Below are 20,460 nucleotides of genomic sequence, written 5' to 3' on the forward strand. Positions count from 1 at the left end.
ATGTCTTTGTCTGCCTTCTTTGGACTAAAGATTGTCCGGAACTGCCCTGCCCAGGTCACCATGGAAACTCATAGATCTTCTGCACCTATTATAAGATTTTTAAAAAAATATGGATTCCTCCCACCCCTTTTTCATAATAGAGGGAGGATTTTACCATAGGTAGAAGGAAGACTGAGGCCCATTTAGCACAGGCGTGCAGCTCCAGGAGCCCCTCAATTTTCAGAGGCAAGGCCCAGATTTTAAAAGTCACATGGTTTCCGACTTAAAGCTTAAATGCTTTCCAATTAATCAAAAAGTAACTGTTGTCGACATATTGAGGAGTATAGAAATTCAGTTAATGTGGAGTCTCGCAAAATTGCACTCTATTGATAATATTGAAGTTTCTACTGCTACTTGCATTGTTTGTTTCCAGATTTTTCCATCTGATCCTGACTTAAATGCTTCCTTGGTGGGTCAGAGGGTGGGAAGATGGCTCTTCCATCCAAACAGGCAGTCCCAAGGCCAGGGGGATGAGCCATCAAACTGGGCCATAAACAGAAGGTAGGAATTGAGTGTCTGCTTCGTTCTGAGACTTCTTGGTGTCAGCCTTGCATGTACCCACAGGGGCCCCAGGTGAGGATGGGAACGTCGGCAGCTCTAGGGGATACTGAACCCTTGGCCTGTGCAGGATCTGCTTGAGCCACTCAGCCTGCATGAAACCATTCAGTGTGGATCTCTTTGGCTTTGTGGCCCTCAGCAAGTGCAACTGAGACACTGACTCCTTTGAAGCTGTCCTGCCTCTCCCACTTCAGCCCTCCATAGCTTGACCTCCTTGTGGCCCCTCACCCAGTCTGCATGTGGCAGGTACTGGAGCTTGTGGGTCACGAGGACCACTGTCCTTTTGTCGTCCTGGAGCAGCTCAAGGATCCCAGCCTGCATCAGGTGGTCACTCAGATGGACATCCAGAGCTGAGAAGGGGTCATCCTGGGCAGAGGAGAGAAGGTAGGGGCAAGTGTGGGGAGGGGGTTAAGAGTGAGAAAAAAAAACCCACCAGAGTTATCCCAGCTCTGGTCCAGGGACTGACACTAGTTAGCTGTGTGGCCTTGGACAATGCACTTAACCTCTCCAGGCTTTAGGCGGCTCATCTTAAAATGAGGCTGTTTTTAGTTCTTGCTCTCAAGCAGATGTAATCACAGGCACTTCTTGACTCCTGAACCTTCAATAGCTCCCCATTGCCCATGAAGTCCAAATTCCTTAGCATGGTAATCTAGTCCCTCTATGACCTGCTCAGTCTAGCTTTCTGGTCTCCCTTATCTGTTCAGTCCAAGTTCCCTGTACTCCAGGTTTCCAGGGAACTTGCCATTCCAGGTTTTTATGTATGCTCTTTCCTCTGCCTGAAGTGCCATTTTTCCTTTTGCCTGCCTGGTTAACCCTACTCATTCTTCAGCGCTCTACCCTAGCTCTTCCTCTGTCCTTTCTTGACCTCCATGCCTTGCCTTCCCTCCTCTCAATTCCAGTTGTGATAGTTATATGTCCACTCTGTGAGGCCCCCAGGAACCGACACCCCTTATGTCCATGCCAGGTACAGAGTAGGAGCTTAATACAACTTTGCTGAAATAAACCAAAATACCCACTTTATTTCTTCTTAACAAGGTTGTTTAAAGCTCATCTAAGACCACGAAGAAGCCAGGGCTTTGTAAAGTGCTATGCCAGGTGGTACCAAAGACGATGAACCTTTGCATTTTGAAATGTGTTTAGTGGGGAGCATTTATATGTATTGGGGGCGGCAGAGGGAGAAGAAAGCCAGGATCAGAGACCTGAGGTTCCTTCTTCTGACTCCCTACCCAAACAGCCTCCCTCTTTCCTTCTGTTGAACTGACTCCTCTTTAATGTCCTCCTCCAGGAAGCTCTCCCTGACTATTCTAGCCCTCACAGCTGTCTCCTTGGATAAGGCTCCTTATAGACTGCACCACGCAGCCTGACTCAGCTGGGCTGTGGCTCTTGAGTGTGGGTGAGCTCTATCTCCCTAGTTAGAAATCTGAATCTTTGAGGCCGAGGGCTGGCTCTCAGAATTCTTCAGTGACAACCACAGCACCTAACACAAAATGTGGCATGAAATAGGAAAGGGTTAGCTAATAAGCTGATCTCATGTTTGATTGCTAGTGGTTATCTGGAGCACTGTGTTGAGAAGGATTCTGAGGCCAGGTTAAGTTGCCCACGGAAACTTGATGTGGGGTTTCGCCGAGTTGCGTTCATGGATAATGCTGAATTTTCTATTACCACTGCTGTGATCATTGAGCGATGTCTGCTCTGGGCATGGGATGCAAAGTGGAAGCCTACATTCTACGTATCCGCCGTGATTATAGTGGGACTAATAAGTGTTGATAGTTTGGGGCTGTCCTACAGGGAGGTGGCCTGTAACTACTACTCATTTCCCCTTATAGCTACCCAGAGTTCAGTGTGATGTCCACAGTGGGTCATGTGCACTATCCTTGCCTCAGCTTCCCCATCAATGATTAGGTAATATCTCTAGCAGGAGAGGTTTATTCCTGGAGAGGGAGGTTGTTGGGTGGTGTGCATGTGCGTGTGCATGCATGTGCGTGTGTGTGTGTGTGTGTGTGTGTGTGTGTGTGTATAGGCAGTGAGGGAGGGAGGGCCCCAAGGGAGATACCAGCTAATATACTCACCAAGAAGACAACATTGGTGTGCTGGTACAGGGCTCGGGCCACACTGATTCGCTGGCGTTGGCCACCAGATAGGTTGATGCCCTATGACCAAAGAGAGGAAAGGTCGTGCTCTCATCGCCCCTCAGAAAAGACTGTCCTGACCCTTACTTGGCTGTGAGCTCTTTGAGATGGAGGCCTGGCTCTATCCACCTCTTTGCCCCTCTTCACCTTGAAGACAGGAAGAACTTGTTTACTAAATTCATTAGCAGTTGGAGAGTGTGATCCCCACTTATGTCTGAAGATTCATCAGGTTGGTGCTGGGGACCATCTGACAGACGACAACTAAGACAGAGGAAGTAGGGGGGCACCTGGGTGGCTCAGTGGTTGAGCATCTGCCTTTGGCTCAGGGCATGACCCTGGGGTCCTGGGATCGAGTCCCACACCGGCTCCCCACAGGGAGCCTGTTTCTCCCTCTGCTTGTGTCTCTGTCTCTCTCTCTGTGTCTCTCATGAATAAATAAATAAAATATTTAAAAAAAAGACAGAGGAGTAGGGATTTAAAATCACACCTAAGGAGGACAGTCTTGGGAGAGTTCTATTTGCCTAAGCTTACGGAGGAAGGGCCCCACATGGCGAGTATACATGAAGGCTATGGCCCCGGGCCTACCACAGTGTCAGGTGAGCCTTTAGTATATGCGTGCCGCACGAATGAAGGAGATGCCAACCCACCTCCAGCCCAGGAAGGCACTAGTTGCAAAGCTGCCAAGGATGGCCAGCAGCCCGGGGCTCAGGACCATTTTGATGTCAATGCAGGCAGCTCTTCCACCTTTACCCTCTCATATTTTCCAGTTACCTGCTCTCCCTGGTGGTGACAGGTGGGGATCAGGGGAGCTCGAGGTCCCCCCACAGAGGCTGCCACTAACCCGTTCCCCGATCTGAGTCTGGTCTCCGTGGGGTAGGATGTCGATGTCCGGCTGCAGGGAGCAGGCCTCGATGACCATTTTGTACCTGGAGTGGTTGGGAGTGGAGGGGGCGGACACGGCTGGTCAGCCTGGCCAGAGTTGGGTCTGACCACTCGCAGAAGGTCATTAACTTCTGGGCAGCTGTGCTCGGGGTGAGCAATGGCTTTAATGGCCTTCTGCCTAGGTGCAAGCAAACACCATGTGAGCTTGAAAGAGCTGAGGGCAGCACCTCACAGGGTCCTGGGGCCAGTTAAATATTTGAAAGATGAAATTGGATGGTAGCAAATATGCCACGTAAGTGACAAGAAGGGGCCCATGGCTCCTGTGCAGTGGGAGAAGCTATAGCTGGAGCCCACACTTGGGGCACTGCCAGGGAAAATCACTGCTGGTTGGTTTAGGCAGTAATGATGATGGCTAATCAAATATTTGCCCAGCCTGCTCCTCTCATACTTCACCGGCCAGCTCTTAGCTTGGGCAGGTGCCAGCCAGGGTGCATGGAGGCATCAGAGTGTCTTGGTGGCATGTAATTGGGTGTCAGGCAGCCTTGGATTTGAGACCCATTTCTATCACTTATTGGCTGGGTGGCCTTGGGCAAGTTACCTAACCTTTCTGAGCCTTGGTTTCCTCATTTGTAAAATGGGGGTACTAATAGTAGCTGCCTCCTGGGGTTATTGTGAGCATCAGAGGAAATCATGCATATAAAGAGCAGGACACTGCATCTGGCACCTAAAAGCTCCATCGATGGTAGCAATTATTATTATCATTGAAGGGAAAATAGTGCATGAGCTGCTGAGCTGGGGGTAGGGAATAGTGGGAAGCTGGGTCAGCCTTCCCCTTAGCCTCAAGGGAAGGCATCGAAGCTTCCACACAACGCTGCCCCCACCGCCCACCCGCACCATACCCACAGGAGTTGGACTGCCCTGATGCCCAGGCACATCTGGATCATTTCCAGATGCACCATATGGAACAGGCTGGAATCCAGATAAGCATCCTGGAGAGCAGAATGGTGGGTGTGTGTGATCGATGGAGGGGCCGGGCAGCTGGCAGGGCTTGGGCACTGGGGAGGGCCGGCTAATGCTGCCCTTGACCAACCTCCCTCCTCCCCCAGCCGTCTCCCTCCGAGAAGCTTTTACCGTTGTTTGTTGAAGGGACTCTCAAAGGTGATATTCTCCTCCACAGTGGCATTTAGCAGCCATGGTTTCTGAGAAGCATAGGCCACGGGGCCTCTCTTCCTGGAATAAAGCAGGCGGGAGTAGGGGAGGCATTCTCAGGGGCTCATTCTCAGAGGCAGTTGTCAAGCAGATGGTTTAGACTGGGAAGGTGCACTTGGCAGGAGTCAGCTCTGGGTGGGCGCAGTGACCTCTCCCTCCCCAGGGCTTGGGGCGGCTCAGGTGCCCCGGTCTTAGCAGCCTAGCGGGGACAGGACCTCAATGTTGCCCTGCCCCACACCCAACCTGTCCCAGTCCTGTTGTCTGTTATCCCTGAATCTTCACCCAGAGCTGGGAGGAGCCCAAAGTGTGATCAGACCAAGTAAACACTCAACCCCTAATTTCCTTCTTCTCTGAGTGGCCCTCAAACCACTTGATTTTGATGTTAGTAGGCAACTCTCCAGTTCCAAGTGGAAAGTTCCAAGTGGAACTCTTTAAAAAAGCAGAGCCACGGAAACCACATTTAATGTGATATGGTTTTTGAAGACCAAACACCAGGAGCGGGGGATAAAAATGGTCTGGTGTGAAGGGAGCAGCTTGATGCACAGAAGCAGCAGTGGCTTCTGAACCAGCTGACGGAGCACAGAGCCCTCCTGGGCCTCCTCCCTGCAGCTGGGCTGGGGCCTGGGGTAGGGGGCTGCCTTCCGAGTTCTGTGGCTCCCTTGGGCCTGAGAGCCCCTCCGGGGAAGTCTGCCCAGAGCTCAGGTGTTCCCAGGTCACAGTACCTGACGTCCGAATCAGCCACTGTCTCCCGCTCTGGGCTGCAGCAGGGAAGAAAGGACACAGCTTCAGGGCTCCCACGCATGGACCAGCTTCTTCACAGACATTCGGGCCCCCTCAAACCCGCCATGTGTGCGCCTTATCATCCCTGGGACCAAGGGTGCAGCCACACATATTGCACGGAGGTGTGTGGAGAGGGGCTTAGCCGTCCTGGGGGAGCCTCCACTGCCTGACCCTGGGTAGCATCCCCGGTACGTGCAGGGTGCATGAGGAGGGCCCAGGGCCCCAGCTGAGAGGGAGAAGGAGGGACGGGCACCGACAGTGTAAGCTTGTGTGCGTGTGTGGGGGGATCCTGTGTCAGAGGAGTATGAAGGCCACCAAGTGGCTCCTCCAGACTCAGCCTCTGCATCAGGGCTCAAGGGTGCAGACTGGCCTCAGACAGATGTGGCTGTCAAAGCAGCTGGGACGGGGAGGGCTGTCTGGAAGGGGTCAGGCCAGGCCGGCAGCTCGTGTGTGGGAACCTACAGCCCATGGAGCTCTCGGGGAGGCAGCCAGAGGGCCGAGAGGGCTCAGGCCCGGTTTGAAGCCTCGTGTGGCCCCGTCAGAAGACGGCAGTGGAATCCAGGGGATCTGCTGGGAGAGACGTGGTCAGCTGCAGTGCCCACGAGCCCTGGACGGCCTGCACCGGCTCAGGTGTCAGCTATTCCGTCCCGCTGTACTCATCCGCACGGTCATACTTGTCACATACCATGAGGTTGGCCTTTTGGCTCAAGAACCGTGGTTACTAAGGCCAGGGAGGCTGGGCCTGTCATCACATCCCGGCACTTGGGGACAAGGTGGGAGAAAGGGCAGAGAAAACACGAGGAAGTGAAACACTCTGGTGTCAGAGCGAAGGCCAGGAGCTTAAGTGTATTTACAAAGTTGAGTCATCGCTCCCAGTCCCGACTTCACACCACCTCCAGTGTGTTTCGAATGTTCTTGGGGGATGTGAGGGTAGGGAGGGTTCTGAGGGTCTCAGAGCCTCGTGAATCGGTTTCACTTGGACTTTTCAGGCCTGTACACTAAACATAAAGAAATCAGGCCGAATTTTCTGTCCGGCCTGGGCGATATCCATCTCCTCTTTCAGAGGCCTGTTTCTCAACATTTTTTTTTCAGGATCATTCCCTAGGGCCTCTTTAAACACTTTTTTTTTTTCCTAATTGTCTTTTCCCTGCCACATTTGTTTTCCAATTCAATGGTTTTTAGTATAGTCACAAGGTTGTGCAAACATGACCACTAATTCCACATTTTTATTACCTCCCCAAAATAAACTCTATACCCATTAGCACAGCCTGTGGGAGGCGGGAAGCTACTTTCTGACTATCCACCATGAAATGTGTATGCATGTATGTATGCTTGTGTGTATGTATGTATATATTTATCATTTTAAGTAGGCTCCACGCCCACCATGGGGCTTGAACTCACGACCCTGAGATCAAGAGTCGCATGCTTCACCGACTGACCCAGCCAGGCGCCCCCGTTCACTATGAAATTTTTAAGCCACAGATACACTGTATATCTGTTTATATGTGATATGGCCCTTTGAAGGGCCACAGACGAGAATGTCTAAGTTTTTTCTCTAAGAACCAGATTTTGCCATTGTTGAGAAAGCGTGCCTTATGATAAGGCCCTGTGCCTCTGACACGATGTAGGCTGCACACCCTGGAATCGGGACTCCGTACCCCACACCCTCCCAGCCCTCCCAGCCCGCCAGCTTCTTCCCTTTGTTGGGACCCACTTCTAACCCAGTTCCGAGGCTGTACCTGGGGTCCTCTCCCGTCTCCTCAGGAAGGCTGCTGGGGCACAAAATGGGAAAAACCAACACCAGTTACTTCTCACTCCACTGACTTTCTCTCCATCACAGAGGTCTTCGGAGAACAGCAATCTTTGCAACCCCCGTCCCTCCCATCCCTCCCATCCCTCCCAGTGTCCCCAAATGGCTTCCTTGGGGGGGGCACAAACTGCTCTTCTCATCTCTGTACCTCCCACAGCACCTAGATGAGCACCCTCCAAATAGCAAGGGCTAAATCCGTGCTCCTGGCACTGGCTCAGAGCAGCAGTGAGGCTAGCATCACAATGGTTTTCCAGTTGGAAAACTAAAGCTCAGAGACGGAAAGTGACTTTGCCAAGGTCAGAATCAATTTATATAGTGCTTTCAAACTGTAGATTGGGACCCACTTACTGGGTTTGAGGTAAGTGAACAGCAACTCCTCCCCCACCACCCCCCGAAGAAAGTATGCATGTGATTAAGATGTGTAATTTTTGGTGAAGTTTTTTCCTCTATCAATGCATGAATGTAGTGGACTGTGATGTAAAATATGTTTCACACCATGGATTATGGTAAAAAAAAAAAAAATTGAGAACACTGAGTGAGGCAACTTGAATTTTGGTGCCAACTTTGCCAGTGCTCTTTCTCCTGCCCCACACCACCTGTCAACCTTCTGCCAATAGAATGTGTGCTTCTGACATGCACATTTGGGGAAAAGCAATTGGCTCTATTTTCATACAGATCTTACTTTAATCATACTAAAACTAGCTAACATTTATATTGAACTTTTTTGTAAGCACTGTGATAAGCACCGTAATAGTATTGTCTTTTTTAAACTTAAAATAATCATAGGAAGGAGGCTGATTTTGACTGTCTCCACCTTACAGTCAGAGAAAGTGAGGGTCAGAGAGGCTAAGTAACTTGCCCAGAGCCACACAGCCAACAAATCGCAGAGAACATAGAGCTATCTGACTCTAAAGCTCCATGCCTTTTTTTAAAAGAAGGTTTTATTTATTCATTCATGAGAGATACACAGAGAGAGGCAGAGACATAGGCAGAGGGAGAAGTGGGTTCCCTATGGGGAGCCTGATGCGGGACTCAATCCCAGGACCCCAGGATCATGATTTGAGCTGAAGGCAAACACTCAAGCACTGAGCGACCCGGGTGGTCCTAAAGCTTCATGCTCTTAACGACCATTGTTACTTCACTGTGATTTGTCAGAAACCCTGGGCTGGACAAAATCAGGAGTGGAAAGGAGCCTGATGCGTCCCTTCTGTGTCTTGCCAAGGGGCGGGACTGAGGGGAGATCCTGATGGATATGTAGTCACATGTACCCTCGGTTTCTGTTCTCTGGTTTTTGGGATCTCATCTCATTCTCTCAACCTCAGCGAACCTCATGTTCTCCAACCACCAGATTGCTGTCATTTCTGGGCAGCTGGTAACGTGAGACAGATGAAAAGCCAAAGCTTACAAATTCCAGCTCTGGCCACAGCACAGATAAGCTTGTCCCTGGAATCTTCCTGCCTTGACTGCTTCCAGAGTTGCAAAGGCTGTTATTTATCTGGGAGAAAGCACATCTGCAGCCTCTCTGAGGACCTCAGCGCACAGTGAGCGCTCTCGGCCCTAACTCAGTTTGCATCATTGTCTGGGCTGCTCAATTAGCCCTTATAATGGACTACCTTACTCTCTAATCAGCTCCTGGCTAAGTCTTTTATCTCCAGTGGGATTTTAAGGCAGGAAGAGCATCTTTTCCAGCCCTCACATTGCTTAGCACACGACAGACTTATAATAAAGGGAGGTTATTAACTGACATCTTAATGATTTGGGAAGAAGGGAGGGGGAGAGACTTGCGCTCACTGGGGGCCGTCCTCATGCCCGGAACAGCGTGAAGATGTTTTTGTATTCACCACGTCATCCACAGGCCAACACTATAAAGAAGGGTTCGCATCCCCGTTTTACAGATAGGGGAAACTGAGGCTTGGAGTTGGCAATGACATGCCCAGTGTTACAGTCAGGGAGGGGAAGCTGGGTACCTGGTATGAATCCAGGTACATCTTTGCCTTTTCCCAGTGTCGCCCCAGCCTCCCTAGAATGAGCCTCCCCGGGCCTTTGTGTGTAGTAGATGTTTCCATCTGAAAAGTACAAACTGGTACATGTGGCGCATACTTTCTCTCATTGATTCCTGGGGTCTTAAATGTGTTGGGACCATTGCATCCCTCCTCTGCCTGTGCCTTGGGGACCGAGCACTGAGCTGAAGGACAATACTCCCTGGTTCTCCCACCCACATCCTTCCCGCCAACGAGCCAGGAGTGAGGCATGCGTGTGCGCACCGCACTGGAGCAGGGCACAGCACCGGCCTCACACGCCGGTAGGGCAAAGCAGACAGGGACAGAAGTCAGAAGGTTATGAGGGCCACGAGGAGTAGGAGTAAGAAATCATTGTAGAAATTTTGGGGAAAAGGACCCACAAACTCTTTGCAAATGTGCAGAAAGGAGACTGGAAACTTCTAGGTGATGGCATATTAAGTGGTTTTTAGCTTCTTTATAGTTGTGCCTCTTTTCTAATTTAACTGTCATCCCTCCAGAATCAGAGAACAATGTAAATTTTAAAAACTTTGAAGGTTTTCAAATTTTTTCACTAAAATGAACTCTGAAGTGAGGGGAGGACCCCATGCCGGGACAGGATTCCGGGGGCCGGGGCCAGAGGAAGAGGAGGAAGGCAGGGCAGCGCAGAGCTGGAAAGAATATGGGCTCTGGAGTTCGTAACCTGAGGAGCTGCTCTGCTCCTGCTTGTGAGATCTTCGGCGACTCCCTTTCCTTAGGGGAGCCTCTGTTTCCTTCTGCATAAAACTGTGGTCATGGCACAAACCTCAGTGATGCTGGGACAGTGTATATACAAACAGCCTCGAGCTGGTTGGAGGCAAGGACGTGGGGTTGCAAAACAGGGGGATCATCCTTTCAGCTCAGTGCTTGGTCCCCAAGATGCATACAGAGGAGGAATCGAATGGGCCCACCACTCGTTTAAGACCCCAGCAATCAATAAACAGGGAAAAGGTAGAAACAGGTTGGAAGAGAAAATTAGAACTTTTGGGTTCCCGTGGTCCCTTCATCCTGCCCCTGACAGGCCTGTAGCCACCTTAAAATGTTACCTTTTACCCACAGAGCCCTTTCCAACTCATGTCATTGGGTCCTAACACCAAGTCTCTGAGAGAGGAAAGGGTTTTCCTCATTGTCCCAAAGAGTAAACTAAAACTCAGAGAGGTAAAATAACCTGCCCAAGGTCACACAGCAAGCAAGTGGCAGACTCAGGACTACAACCAGAGACCATCTGGTTCCCCACCTGGCTTATCACCTCCATGCAGTGCTCCTTGTCTTGTCTGCTTACCATCTCACCTGACCGGCCTCCTCCAGGAAACCTGGGGTCACTTGAGCCCTTTACCCCTACTCCCCAAAGGCTCCAGGAACTGCATGGGCAGATGGGACCACAAGGCAGTCATGAGAGGAGGCTGTTTCTCACCTCCTAGGGAATCAGGGGTCTTGGGAGGTGACCTTCACACCAACCCCCACAAGACAACAGCATCCTGAGGCAGACCCAGGGCAAGCTGGGCCCAGGCCTCCTGAGTGGGCACAGACAGAAATAACAAATGGTTTCTGCGTGGGTGCCTCAGCAGATGGTGGGAGCAGGGGCAGCAGGGCGCGCCCGGGAGACTAATTTGTAGTTCCTCATCAGGAAATGGAACCTTCCTCCCCACTCCAGTGCTCTCCTCAGGGCATTGCTTCCTGTTGGCTCCCTGGGGACATTTAAAATGGGTCTCCTGTGGTCATTAATGGCCCTATTCCTTACTTCTAGGGAAAGAATTTCACTTGAGTATATCTGCTAATATTAACTTTTCATCAAAATGTTTTCTTCTCAGATACTAAAGAGAGAGTTTGCAAATTCCCAGCTTGGTAGTGCTCTGAAGCAGACAGCCAGGCACCGGCAGGCACCTATCATTAAGGTGGATGCGTGGGAGCCACGAGGTTCTCCCTGAGATCCGGGGCTGACGGCGAATGTGCTGGATCTGCCCGGGGCCGCTGCAGTAAACGTCCAGCCTGGAATGCAGGACCTCACCTGCTGGACCCTCCATGCCCACCCTGGGGCTCAGTCTGCGTGTCTCTATCCACCCAGGATAGAGTCCCTGGGTGAACTCCCTGGAGGTAGGTCTTCTCCTCTGTAGTCTACATGGAGAAGTTCACAAAATATACATCCTGTGCTGGGCACTCGGGGTACGACATAGAATAATCCTTCGGTTCTGTCGTCAAGAAGCCCAGTGTCATGGGGGGAGACAGACACATCAGTAGATAATCAAAACACAGCGTGAGGCATGCGCGGGTAGGGTTCCCGCTTTCCACACGTTGGTGGGGAATTGTGCAGTGGGTTTCTGGGTTAGGGGAACAGCCCGGGCAAAGGCGTGCAGGAAGAGAGAGATGTAAAGACACATCTGTGGTGGCAGTCTCTTGAAGGTTAAATTGTTCCCTGTTTATTCACTTAGCAAATTTAGCAAAGGCACTGTGGATACAGAGAGACAAATAAGATATGGCCTCTGTCCCCGGGGCTGACTACCATCTCTCCTGGGAGACAGGCTGGAGCGCAATTCGAGAGCAACAGGGGAATTTTGTACCTGCCATAGAAGTACATTGTCAAAGAATAATATTTATGATAATATTTATAGGGCACTTACTACATGCCAGGTTAAGCCTCACATCAACCCCATGGGAATAAAGGGTACAGAAAGGTCGGAGAATTTCCCAAAGCACAGAGCCCAGATCTGAACCCAGGCAGCCTGCTTCCAGAGCTCTGCTGCTATCTGCTTTCTGCGCCTCCTAATCCCCCAGCTCCCTGCGTCCTGCCTCCTGGAACTCTTTCTGGCTGCCTGGTCACCAGGCCCTGGCTGTGGTGTAGACGGAGACGTTGGAACAGTCTGGCATCACCCTTGCCTTGGGCTGCAGAGAGGCAGACCTGCAGGAATGGCTGCCACGTTAGATGCTATTTTGCTCTTGCTCACTTTGCAAGGGCCTCATCCCCCTGCGGACTGGGGCCAGTATCTGAGGCAGGGAGCTCACAGGTAAGAGGGGGGCCCTCACCACACGGCCCCCGCACTTCACTAACTCATTGTTCAGGGCAGGTGCACCAGACAGAGCTTGTACACGTCCAGGATTTTGAGAGGCAAATGGCAGATGAAGGCAACTGAGCCGCGTGTGTCCAGACTCCTTCTCCCAGCCACCGTAATGAGCTCCTGTCTCCCTTTCTATAGACCCTTCCCCTCCGCCTTCCTTTATCCCCAGCGTGATTCTTGTACAGACTTCAGGCCAAAATGCATTTCCCGGGCCTAGGATGCAGGGGTGTCCGAGCCGAGCCAGGCCCCCATCCTGTGGTCCGCCCCTGCACCCCACACCCTCAGTGCTCCAGGTACCACAATCATGTTCTGATCAGCCTGCCTTTGCCCAGGCCGTACCCCTGCCTGGAACACCTTCTCCTCCTACCCTTGCCTCTTTCATCTGAGGAAACCCGCTCATCCTTCAAGGCCCAAATACCACATCCACGTGAGCCTTCCCTTCTTGGCCACAGAGATCCTTGTTCCTCTGCGCTCAACTATGGCACTGATCTCCCTTCCCCTCCCATAAAAGGCCCGTGTCTTAATCACCTTTGCATTGCTGTCGCTGTGCCTAGGGTCTGGCACACAGTAGGTGCTCAATAAACAGGGGTTGAGTGAATACATCAAGGTAGAGAGACTGGAGCCTGAGCTGAGTGGTGAACAAAGTCTCGCAACTTCTAGGGTTGGCTGCAGGCTACCCGGATGTGCCTCGCTGTGCTTGGGATGGAAGTTGCACGGTGGACAGGGGCAAATGGGTCCTGGAGGGGTGAGAGGACCTTTACATCACCACCCCACTCCCCAGACTGGAGCCGATCGGGGAGCTGGGGCCCACCTGCCTGTTGAGGGGGAGCGTCATGGGGACAGAGCTGTGAGCACCTGGACAGTGGCTCTGCTGAGGAGGTAGGGAGGTGCCATGGTCATGGGGCCTGCTGGCCTTGGGACTGCCAGGCTAACGATTTCCTCACACAGCTCTTAGACTCCTTCTCTTTCAGGACTCAGTGTGAAGCCCATGGCCTTGAGCACCTAGGTGCAAACCCTACCTCTGCCATTTGAGAGCTGTGGCCTCGGCTAACTTGCTTTGCCTCAGTTTCCTCATCTATTAAGTGGGGTTAATGATGTCTACCTCACAGAGCTTGGTGAAGACTGCCTGGGACAATGAAGTAATAAAGTGCCTTGCACAGTGCCTTGCACAGAAGAGCTGCTCAACGTTAGCTGCCCTAGGGAGGTCCCCTTGGATCCCCTGGGCTGGTGCAGAGGTTCTCAAAGAGACAGGTGGCGGTAGTCAGACCCTGAGGGTTGGCAAAGCTTAGAGAAGGGGTGGGGGCTGAACCCCTGCCAAGCATGCCTGCTGCCTCTGCAGAGGACAGAGTGGGGCTGATGCTGGTGTGAGGCATCCTCGAGCTCACCCACCCCGAGGTTGGGGCCTGGGGAGGAGATGAAGAAAGTGGGGCAAAAGGAGAGGGCTCACAGGGGGCTTGACTCATGCTGAGTGGGACACAGCCCCCAGAATCCAGGGGCAGCCCCAATCTCTGGGATCCGTGATCCCATCTTCCCTTTGCAGACACATGCTGTCAGCCAATGTGCCAGGCCTCCTCCCTTCAGAGCCCTAAGGGACAGTTGGTACAAGGGACCCACAAAGGGACCTCAAACCTAATGCTCTTCCTTCCCAGTCAGGCCATGTTGGGAAATCCCCCAAATAAGATGGGGAATGGAGACAGAGACCCCTCTGTCCAGGGATGCCTGGGTGGCTCAGTGGTTGAGCGTCTGCCTTTAGCTCAGGGTGTGATCCTGGGGTCCCAGGATCGAGTTCTGCATTGGGCTCCTTGCATGGAGCCTGCTTCTCCCTCTGCCTGTGTCTCTGCTTCTTTCTCTCCATCTCTCATGAATAAATACTAAAAAAAAAAAAGAGCCCAGGGACTGACGTCATGGGAAACCCAGAGTTTGTCTGCCAGCCCATAGCCCCACCGAGGAGGGAAACTTGCCATCTCTTGGATGCACCATTCAGGGACATTTTGGAAAAGCAGGAAGTGGAGGTGCCTACAGATATTCAGACACTGGGCCCGAGGTCTTTTTCTCTGTTCAGTTCTGCACTCAGGCCTATGAAAACCTGCCTTCTTGAATGATAATTTCCCCCTAGAAATGATTGTAGGGAAAGCTTGTCCTCTGCTGGATTGGCTGCAGACTTTATTCCTACAAGTGCTCTACATACCTGTCAGGTGCCCCTTGCCCTGGGCTGAGGGTTTGGCAGGGAGGGGAGCCCCCGAGCCTCACCCTCTTCATTTCTTTTCTTCTTTTTAAAAAGCTTCTATTTTATATGCATCCTTTATCAACTGGTTTCAAGTGATTTTTGGAAGTAGGAGGGTATAAATAATAGATTCGTGATTGACTCAACCCGGGGATCTGGCTCTTTAATTAAGACAGTGATCTTTGTCCAGAAGCCCACGTTTGTCTGGGTTATCTCTGGCTCCTCAAAACACCCACTGAATGGTCTGTGCCGGCTTTGCTGATGACCAAGCTGGAAACCAGTGTTTGTGTTGCAGTTCCCCACACAGAGAGGCAGTGCAGCTGAGTGAGCACGGGATCTGGAGTCAAACGGAATGGAGTTAGAGTTCCAGCTCAGCCGCTTACTAGCAGAGTGACTTAGGGCAAAGTAGTTTGAACCCTCCTGTATAAAACAAGAGCTGTTGACAGTTCTTACCTTGCTGGTTGTCATAAGGATTAAATGAAATAATGCATGCAGAGCACTTAGCAAAGTACTTGGCACATAGTAAGGGTTTAATAAGTACTAATGATGATGATGAGAATAACATTGAACAGCATTAATTGAGAACTGGATAAGTGCGTGATGCACCCTCCACTGAGGATGTTGAAAGGCTGCCTACCTGCCCACTGGCAGCTCGTCCCACTAACTGAGCCCTGAGGATGCATTTAGTACCTGTTCCAGAAGACGGCCCCTGAGATCTTCTGCATCTCCCCTAGGGTGGCTAGGAGGAGCGAGGACTTGCCGCAGCCCACCTGCCCCACGATCATGGTCAGCTGGCCTGCAGGGAGGGTGGGCAGCAGATGGGACTGGGGCAGGAGGGAGTCTGAACGACTGCCACCCAGAAAAATAAACAGACAGATACACCCAACCCTGGGACTCCCATTTGCTTTCCTTCCACCTGGAATCCCCCTCTGAGCCTTTCCTTCTGGAAACTTTCCCAGGTCCTTCCTCTACTAGTGATCCTCTACTCCTTCCTAAGTCCTTGCTTCTCCTTTCTCTTGCTCCTTAGTGTGAGCCCAGCTCCTCATGGTCCCAACAAAGGCCACTCTGGGTCCCATGTCCACCCCACCTCCATGCTTTCTTTGCTCATACTATTGCCTCTGCCAGGATGCCCACTGTGCCTCACGGCCCGAGGGATCCTGCTCATTTTCAGGTACCCCACCTCTTCCATAGCACCTTCCCTGGCTACTCGGGACTGCTCTTCTTTCTGTGAAGCACCCGTATGTCTGCCGCAGGTGGTTGGACATCAAGGTCCCGCTGTCTCGTCCTGTCCTTGCTTCTGCACTCCCACTAGCATGTGGACTCCTAGAGGACGCAGCCCACCTCTCTCTGGAGTTCATACCCCAGAGTATCCACCAAGGGTGAGCACTGAGCAGGTACTCAATACGTGCTGATTTTTCTTTTTCTCTCTCACTCAGTGGGACAGGGGGAGGGGGCACCCCCAGACTGGAGAGGTGAGCCGGCCGTACCTCGGGGGATGCGGATGGTGATGTTGGACAGTGTGGGAATTCCATCAGGGGTCCATGTGAAGAAGCCTCCAATGATCTTTATTGGTGGTACCCCACCGCCCAGAAGAGAACAGAGAGGCAGCTGGGTTCTCAGTGTGACCAGTCTCTTGCCTCCCCTCCCCCATGAAAGCCAAAAGACAGACTTCAGGCCCTGGATCACTTCTAGGGCAGGGGAGTGGGGGCATGGCCTTCTCATGCTGATCCCTGCCCAAGGAACCCTCTCCAAGAGGACAATCACGTGTTCCCCCATTCAACGGAAGAGGAAGACTTGTCCCTAGTTTGGGGACTGCCACGGACTCCAGGCAGGCAGGGTGACCTCTAGGTCAGAGGACTCAGCACATAGGTCTCTGGTGCTGAGCTCCCTCCTGGAAATGGCGCCAGGGAGCCAGGTGTGGGGGTGCAGGGTCTCGGACTCACCTGGACACAGCAGCTGTCAGCATCCCCATCTGCACTGGGGGCCAGCCTCTGCAGCGGGGCCGAGAAGCCCCGACAGTCCTCCCGGGCTGGATGCTTGCGGTTCACGACCTTAAGGGGCTGGGAATGGTCAGGGGGAGGTAAGGATCCATAGGGCTGGGACGGGGGCAGGGAAGGGAGTCCCCCTTCCTGTGAGCAAAGGCTGAGGCAGGACACAGCAGGGCACAAGAGAAAAACACTGAGAGGGGCAGGGGGGAAAGCCGGGCACTCACCACTGCCTGGTACTTGCTGGCTTGGCCCTGCGGCGCAGGCTCGCGGGGCGCACACTGCTCCTCACGGATCTCTGCACTGGACAGGAACTCGCTCAGCTTCTGCACGCTGCAGAGGAAGCACAGAGACACCCCTCACCCTTGCCAGGGGCAGAGGGGAGGGGGAGAGGGAGGAGGGCGCAGCCTGAGAGAGCAGCTCTGAGAAGGTTCTGGGTCCTGTGGTGCTGTCCCCACAAAGCCCACACTGGAGGGGGCCAGACTGGAGGGCATCCATGGTGGGCAGTCGTCCTCCGGATTTGTTCCAGTTGACCAGTCAGCGGGACTGGGTTAGGGTCCGGGTTACGGTGAGATTGGTTAGTTTTAGGGTTAGGTAAATGTTAAAGTTGGTTCTTTGATGTTGGGCTTTACCAGTTACTGCTGGAGTTAAGGTTGGTCAGTGTCAGGGTTAGTTAGGATTTGGATTATTGTCCAATTAATGTCCAATATTATCCAATTATTGGATTAATTATTATTGTCATTAACAATAATAATTACTCAATAACAATTATTGAGCACATACTGCATGCCAAACACTGTGTTAAACGCTTCCCACTGGGGAGGTTGCCATTATTCCCAACTCAAGGAGGAGAAGGCCTCAGATAGCCTGGTGACCGTGAGATTATGGAAATGATTCCAGGTGAGCACAAGGGATCTCCAGCTGGGCCAGCATCCTGGAACCTGCGGTTTCTATACAGAGTCACATCCTGGGCTGGGGTGGGGTGGGGGAGGAGGGATGGTCATTAGAAGTCACGGTGCCATGGCCAATTAAACTGAATCAGCGCAGCCCAGCCTGGAAATGGGAGCCATCGTTTCCCAGCCCTGGTTGAACTACTCCCTAGTCATATACTCCTTTGACCACAATCCTGCTGGAGCTCTGCTCCCTCCTACCCTAGAACCCTGGCCAGAGCTTCCTCGTGTGAGTTGCTCCTTCCACCAGGGACTTTGTTCCAACGATTATTTCTCCTTGCCAGCTTGCCTAGGACCTGCCAGGGCCTCATGCGACAGGGGTGTCACTTTCCTCAAGGTTGAAGAGGCTTGGGTACAGAGCACATTTGTTACTGTGCGGTCCCACTGGCAGAGGGAAATGCCACAGCCGGCTCTCCCCAGAGGCAGGCCAAGGTCTGGCTTCCAAGGAGCTACTTCAGAGGGTCAAGGAGATCGTCACACTCCAGGTATGGAACTCCCCAGCCGAAACCTCAGCCCTCTGCCCTCAGGCTTTCATTCCCAAGGGGGTGATGCCTCTGGGAGAGTGGCCAGCTCTAGAGCCCAGTAGTGGGGGCCCCCCAGAGCTGCAGGCTATCGGGGAACAGGACATGCAGGCACTTAGGGGAAGCTGCTTTACTGACCAGGGTCGGGAAGGCTCTGGGACCCGTGGAAAGAAGAGGGGATGTTCAGCCTGAGGAAGACAAAGATTCAGTGGATACCTTCTGAAGTCTGAGGGGCTGCCATGTGGGGAGGAACAGTGGGAGCCACCCTGGGTGGCTCTGGAGGGTGATACTAGTACTGATGGGTAGGATTTATGAGGAGATACCCATTTTGACTCAATACTGAATTTTTTCCTTTTTTTATAGAGTTGTCTTGCATGTGCCATTGAATCCCTCTCCTTGGAGGTATGCAAGCCAGTTGCCTGACTCCTTCTCAGGGATGGCATGGAGGGGAGCCACACATGGCTATGTCCCTCTGGCCAACTAGGACCACCTTCAGAGAGGCCCAGATCAACAGGGAAGCATGTCTATGACCGAACAGCTGTAGTTGTAGTGGTCACCGGAGCAAGCCCTGGTGCCACCACACGAGCTGCCCGTCCAGAGTCCTTGCTGAACCCTCCTCTCACCTGACTAGAGCTTTGACTGTAGATCGGACCACGCTGGACAGCAGGAACAGTGGTGTGACCAGGATGTGGAAGAGCGAGAGGGAGGCAAAGGCCACCGAGGGTGAGAAGTCGGCCTCTTTGAAGAAGCTGACGTGGCCCACGAAGGTCTGTGGACAGAGGCACATGTGAGATGCGTGACGCGGAGCATGGGCCTCTCCCACACTGGCAGCCCTCGGCCCCTGGCCTGGAGCAGGGGACCCAAGGAGAACTTTCACTTAGAGACCCCTTCATCATCTTTAGTCATCTCCTCGAAATGTCTCCAGCAAGTTCAGGACTCTGAGCTGGAGGGCTGGGGCCGCTGCTCCCTGTCCTGCCCCGTCCCTGCCAGGAACGACCAGAGGAGCCCTCGGGGTGGTCAGCTCTGCTCCCCTCAGACAGCAGTCCCCAGTCGGGGAAAATGTACCCTGGTCATTCCCAAGCCACCTCCTGTCTGTGCCCGCCCCTGGCTACCTGGCTGGCTACCTGGGTGGCTCAGCAGCCTCTGTCACCCAGAGTTCCTCAACGAGCCAGGCCAGAACCAGCCCAGCAGATCATGTCAAAAGTGAATTCCCAAGTGTGCCTGACAGGCTGTGAACTCGCCACAGCTCAGAGACTCCGGCCCCGGAGGGGGGGAAACACATGCATCTTTTTAAAGAACTGTGGCGGTCACAGAAGCCGGGTGGGAGCCCTGGGCGGGCGAGGGCCTGGGCCCTTCTGGAGGGGCACACCTCGGCCCACACTGCTGGACTCCCACACAGCTTGGGTCAAAATCGCATTAGACAAACTCTGTCGTACTACTGAATGACGCGGAGAATTGTTTGTGCCACGTACTGAAATTTCAAAAAGCAGGTTACAAAACAGCATGCACAGCACAATCCTATTTTTGTAAAGATGTCATATTACGTGCCTTAAAAAGAGACCGGAAAGAAACACATTGACAACGTTGCCAGTGGGATCAAGAGTGTTTTAAATTCTTTTTGTCCTTTCTTTTCTGAGTTTCCCAACGCTTCTGCGATAAATGTGTTTTATTTTTATAATTTAAGAGTTTGACAGCTCTTTTTAAAAGACAGTGAGATTTCTTTAAAACCTAAGCCACTGGTCTTCCAGGCCCAGAGGCGGAGGCCCCTGCCTACCTGATGTCGGGGACGGATCTGCAATCTGTCGCCCTATTTTTGGATGAGGCGCCCAGTGCTGAGCGCCTCATCCGAACCCCTTGTGCAGAAAGGCCAGACCCGGGGTGGCCTCTGGCCACAGCCACTCTGCTACCCGCCCCCGCCGGAGAGGCAGCAGGGGTCCACTTACGATCAGCACTGCTGCGATGGGGATGGCCGTGTTCATGAAAACTGTGGAGGAAGCACAAGGGGAGTTTAGTGGGAGGCATGAGATGGCTAAAGGTGAAGCTGCCCAGGCCAGCCCGGAGGCCGTGCGGCCCAGGCGGTCCTTTCTCCAGCTCTGCGGCCCCTCCAGCTCCTCACCCTGCCTCCCTCAGGACTCTTGCCCCCACGTCTGAGACCCAGCCTTCAGACAAAGGCTTCGATGCTTTTATTCTGCTCCAGGTGGCCGGTGTGAAGGAAGCCCTGTGCGCAGTAGCGAGAGAAGTGGCGGAAAGAGGACTGTCTCTGGCCAACTAGGGGTCAGCAGCG

The 20,460-nt window shown here is 52.8% G+C and overlaps 1 protein-coding gene across 9 annotated transcripts in view; it reads right to left on the minus strand.

The window, feature by feature from the left end:
- The window catches only part of ABCC8 (ATP binding cassette subfamily C member 8), a 75,937-nt gene that overhangs the window by 15,972 nt on the left and 39,505 nt on the right, over window positions 1-20,460 (minus strand). For 4 of the 9 annotated variants that reach the window (XM_025459652.3, XM_025459650.3, XM_049098847.1 and 1 more), the window contains 12 exons: window positions 20,120-20,160; window positions 18,800-18,945; window positions 16,933-17,038; window positions 16,664-16,780; window positions 16,208-16,283; window positions 15,411-15,516; window positions 7,319-7,369; window positions 5,540-5,575; window positions 4,740-4,838; window positions 3,568-3,652; window positions 2,667-2,747; window positions 826-963 (listed from right to left, as the gene is read on the minus strand). In XM_025459652.3, the coding sequence (XP_025315437.3) occupies window positions 826-963; window positions 2,667-2,747; window positions 3,568-3,652; window positions 4,740-4,838; window positions 5,540-5,575; window positions 7,319-7,369; window positions 15,411-15,516; window positions 16,208-16,283; window positions 16,664-16,780; window positions 16,933-17,038; window positions 18,800-18,945; window positions 20,120-20,160 (1,082 nt within the window). The remainder of the gene's footprint in view (window positions 1-825; window positions 964-2,666; window positions 2,748-3,567; window positions 3,653-4,739; window positions 4,839-5,539; window positions 5,576-7,318; window positions 7,370-15,410; window positions 15,517-16,207; window positions 16,284-16,663; window positions 16,781-16,932; window positions 17,039-18,799; window positions 18,946-20,119; window positions 20,161-20,460) is intronic. The other 5 variants (XM_025459657.3, XM_025459654.3, XM_025459656.3 and 2 more) reach the window with 3 other exon arrangements.

This window comes from Canis lupus, chromosome 21 (assembly GCF_003254725.2).
Source record: "Canis lupus dingo isolate Sandy chromosome 21, ASM325472v2, whole genome shotgun sequence".
NCBI classification, from domain to species: domain Eukaryota; kingdom Metazoa; phylum Chordata; class Mammalia; order Carnivora; family Canidae; genus Canis; species Canis lupus.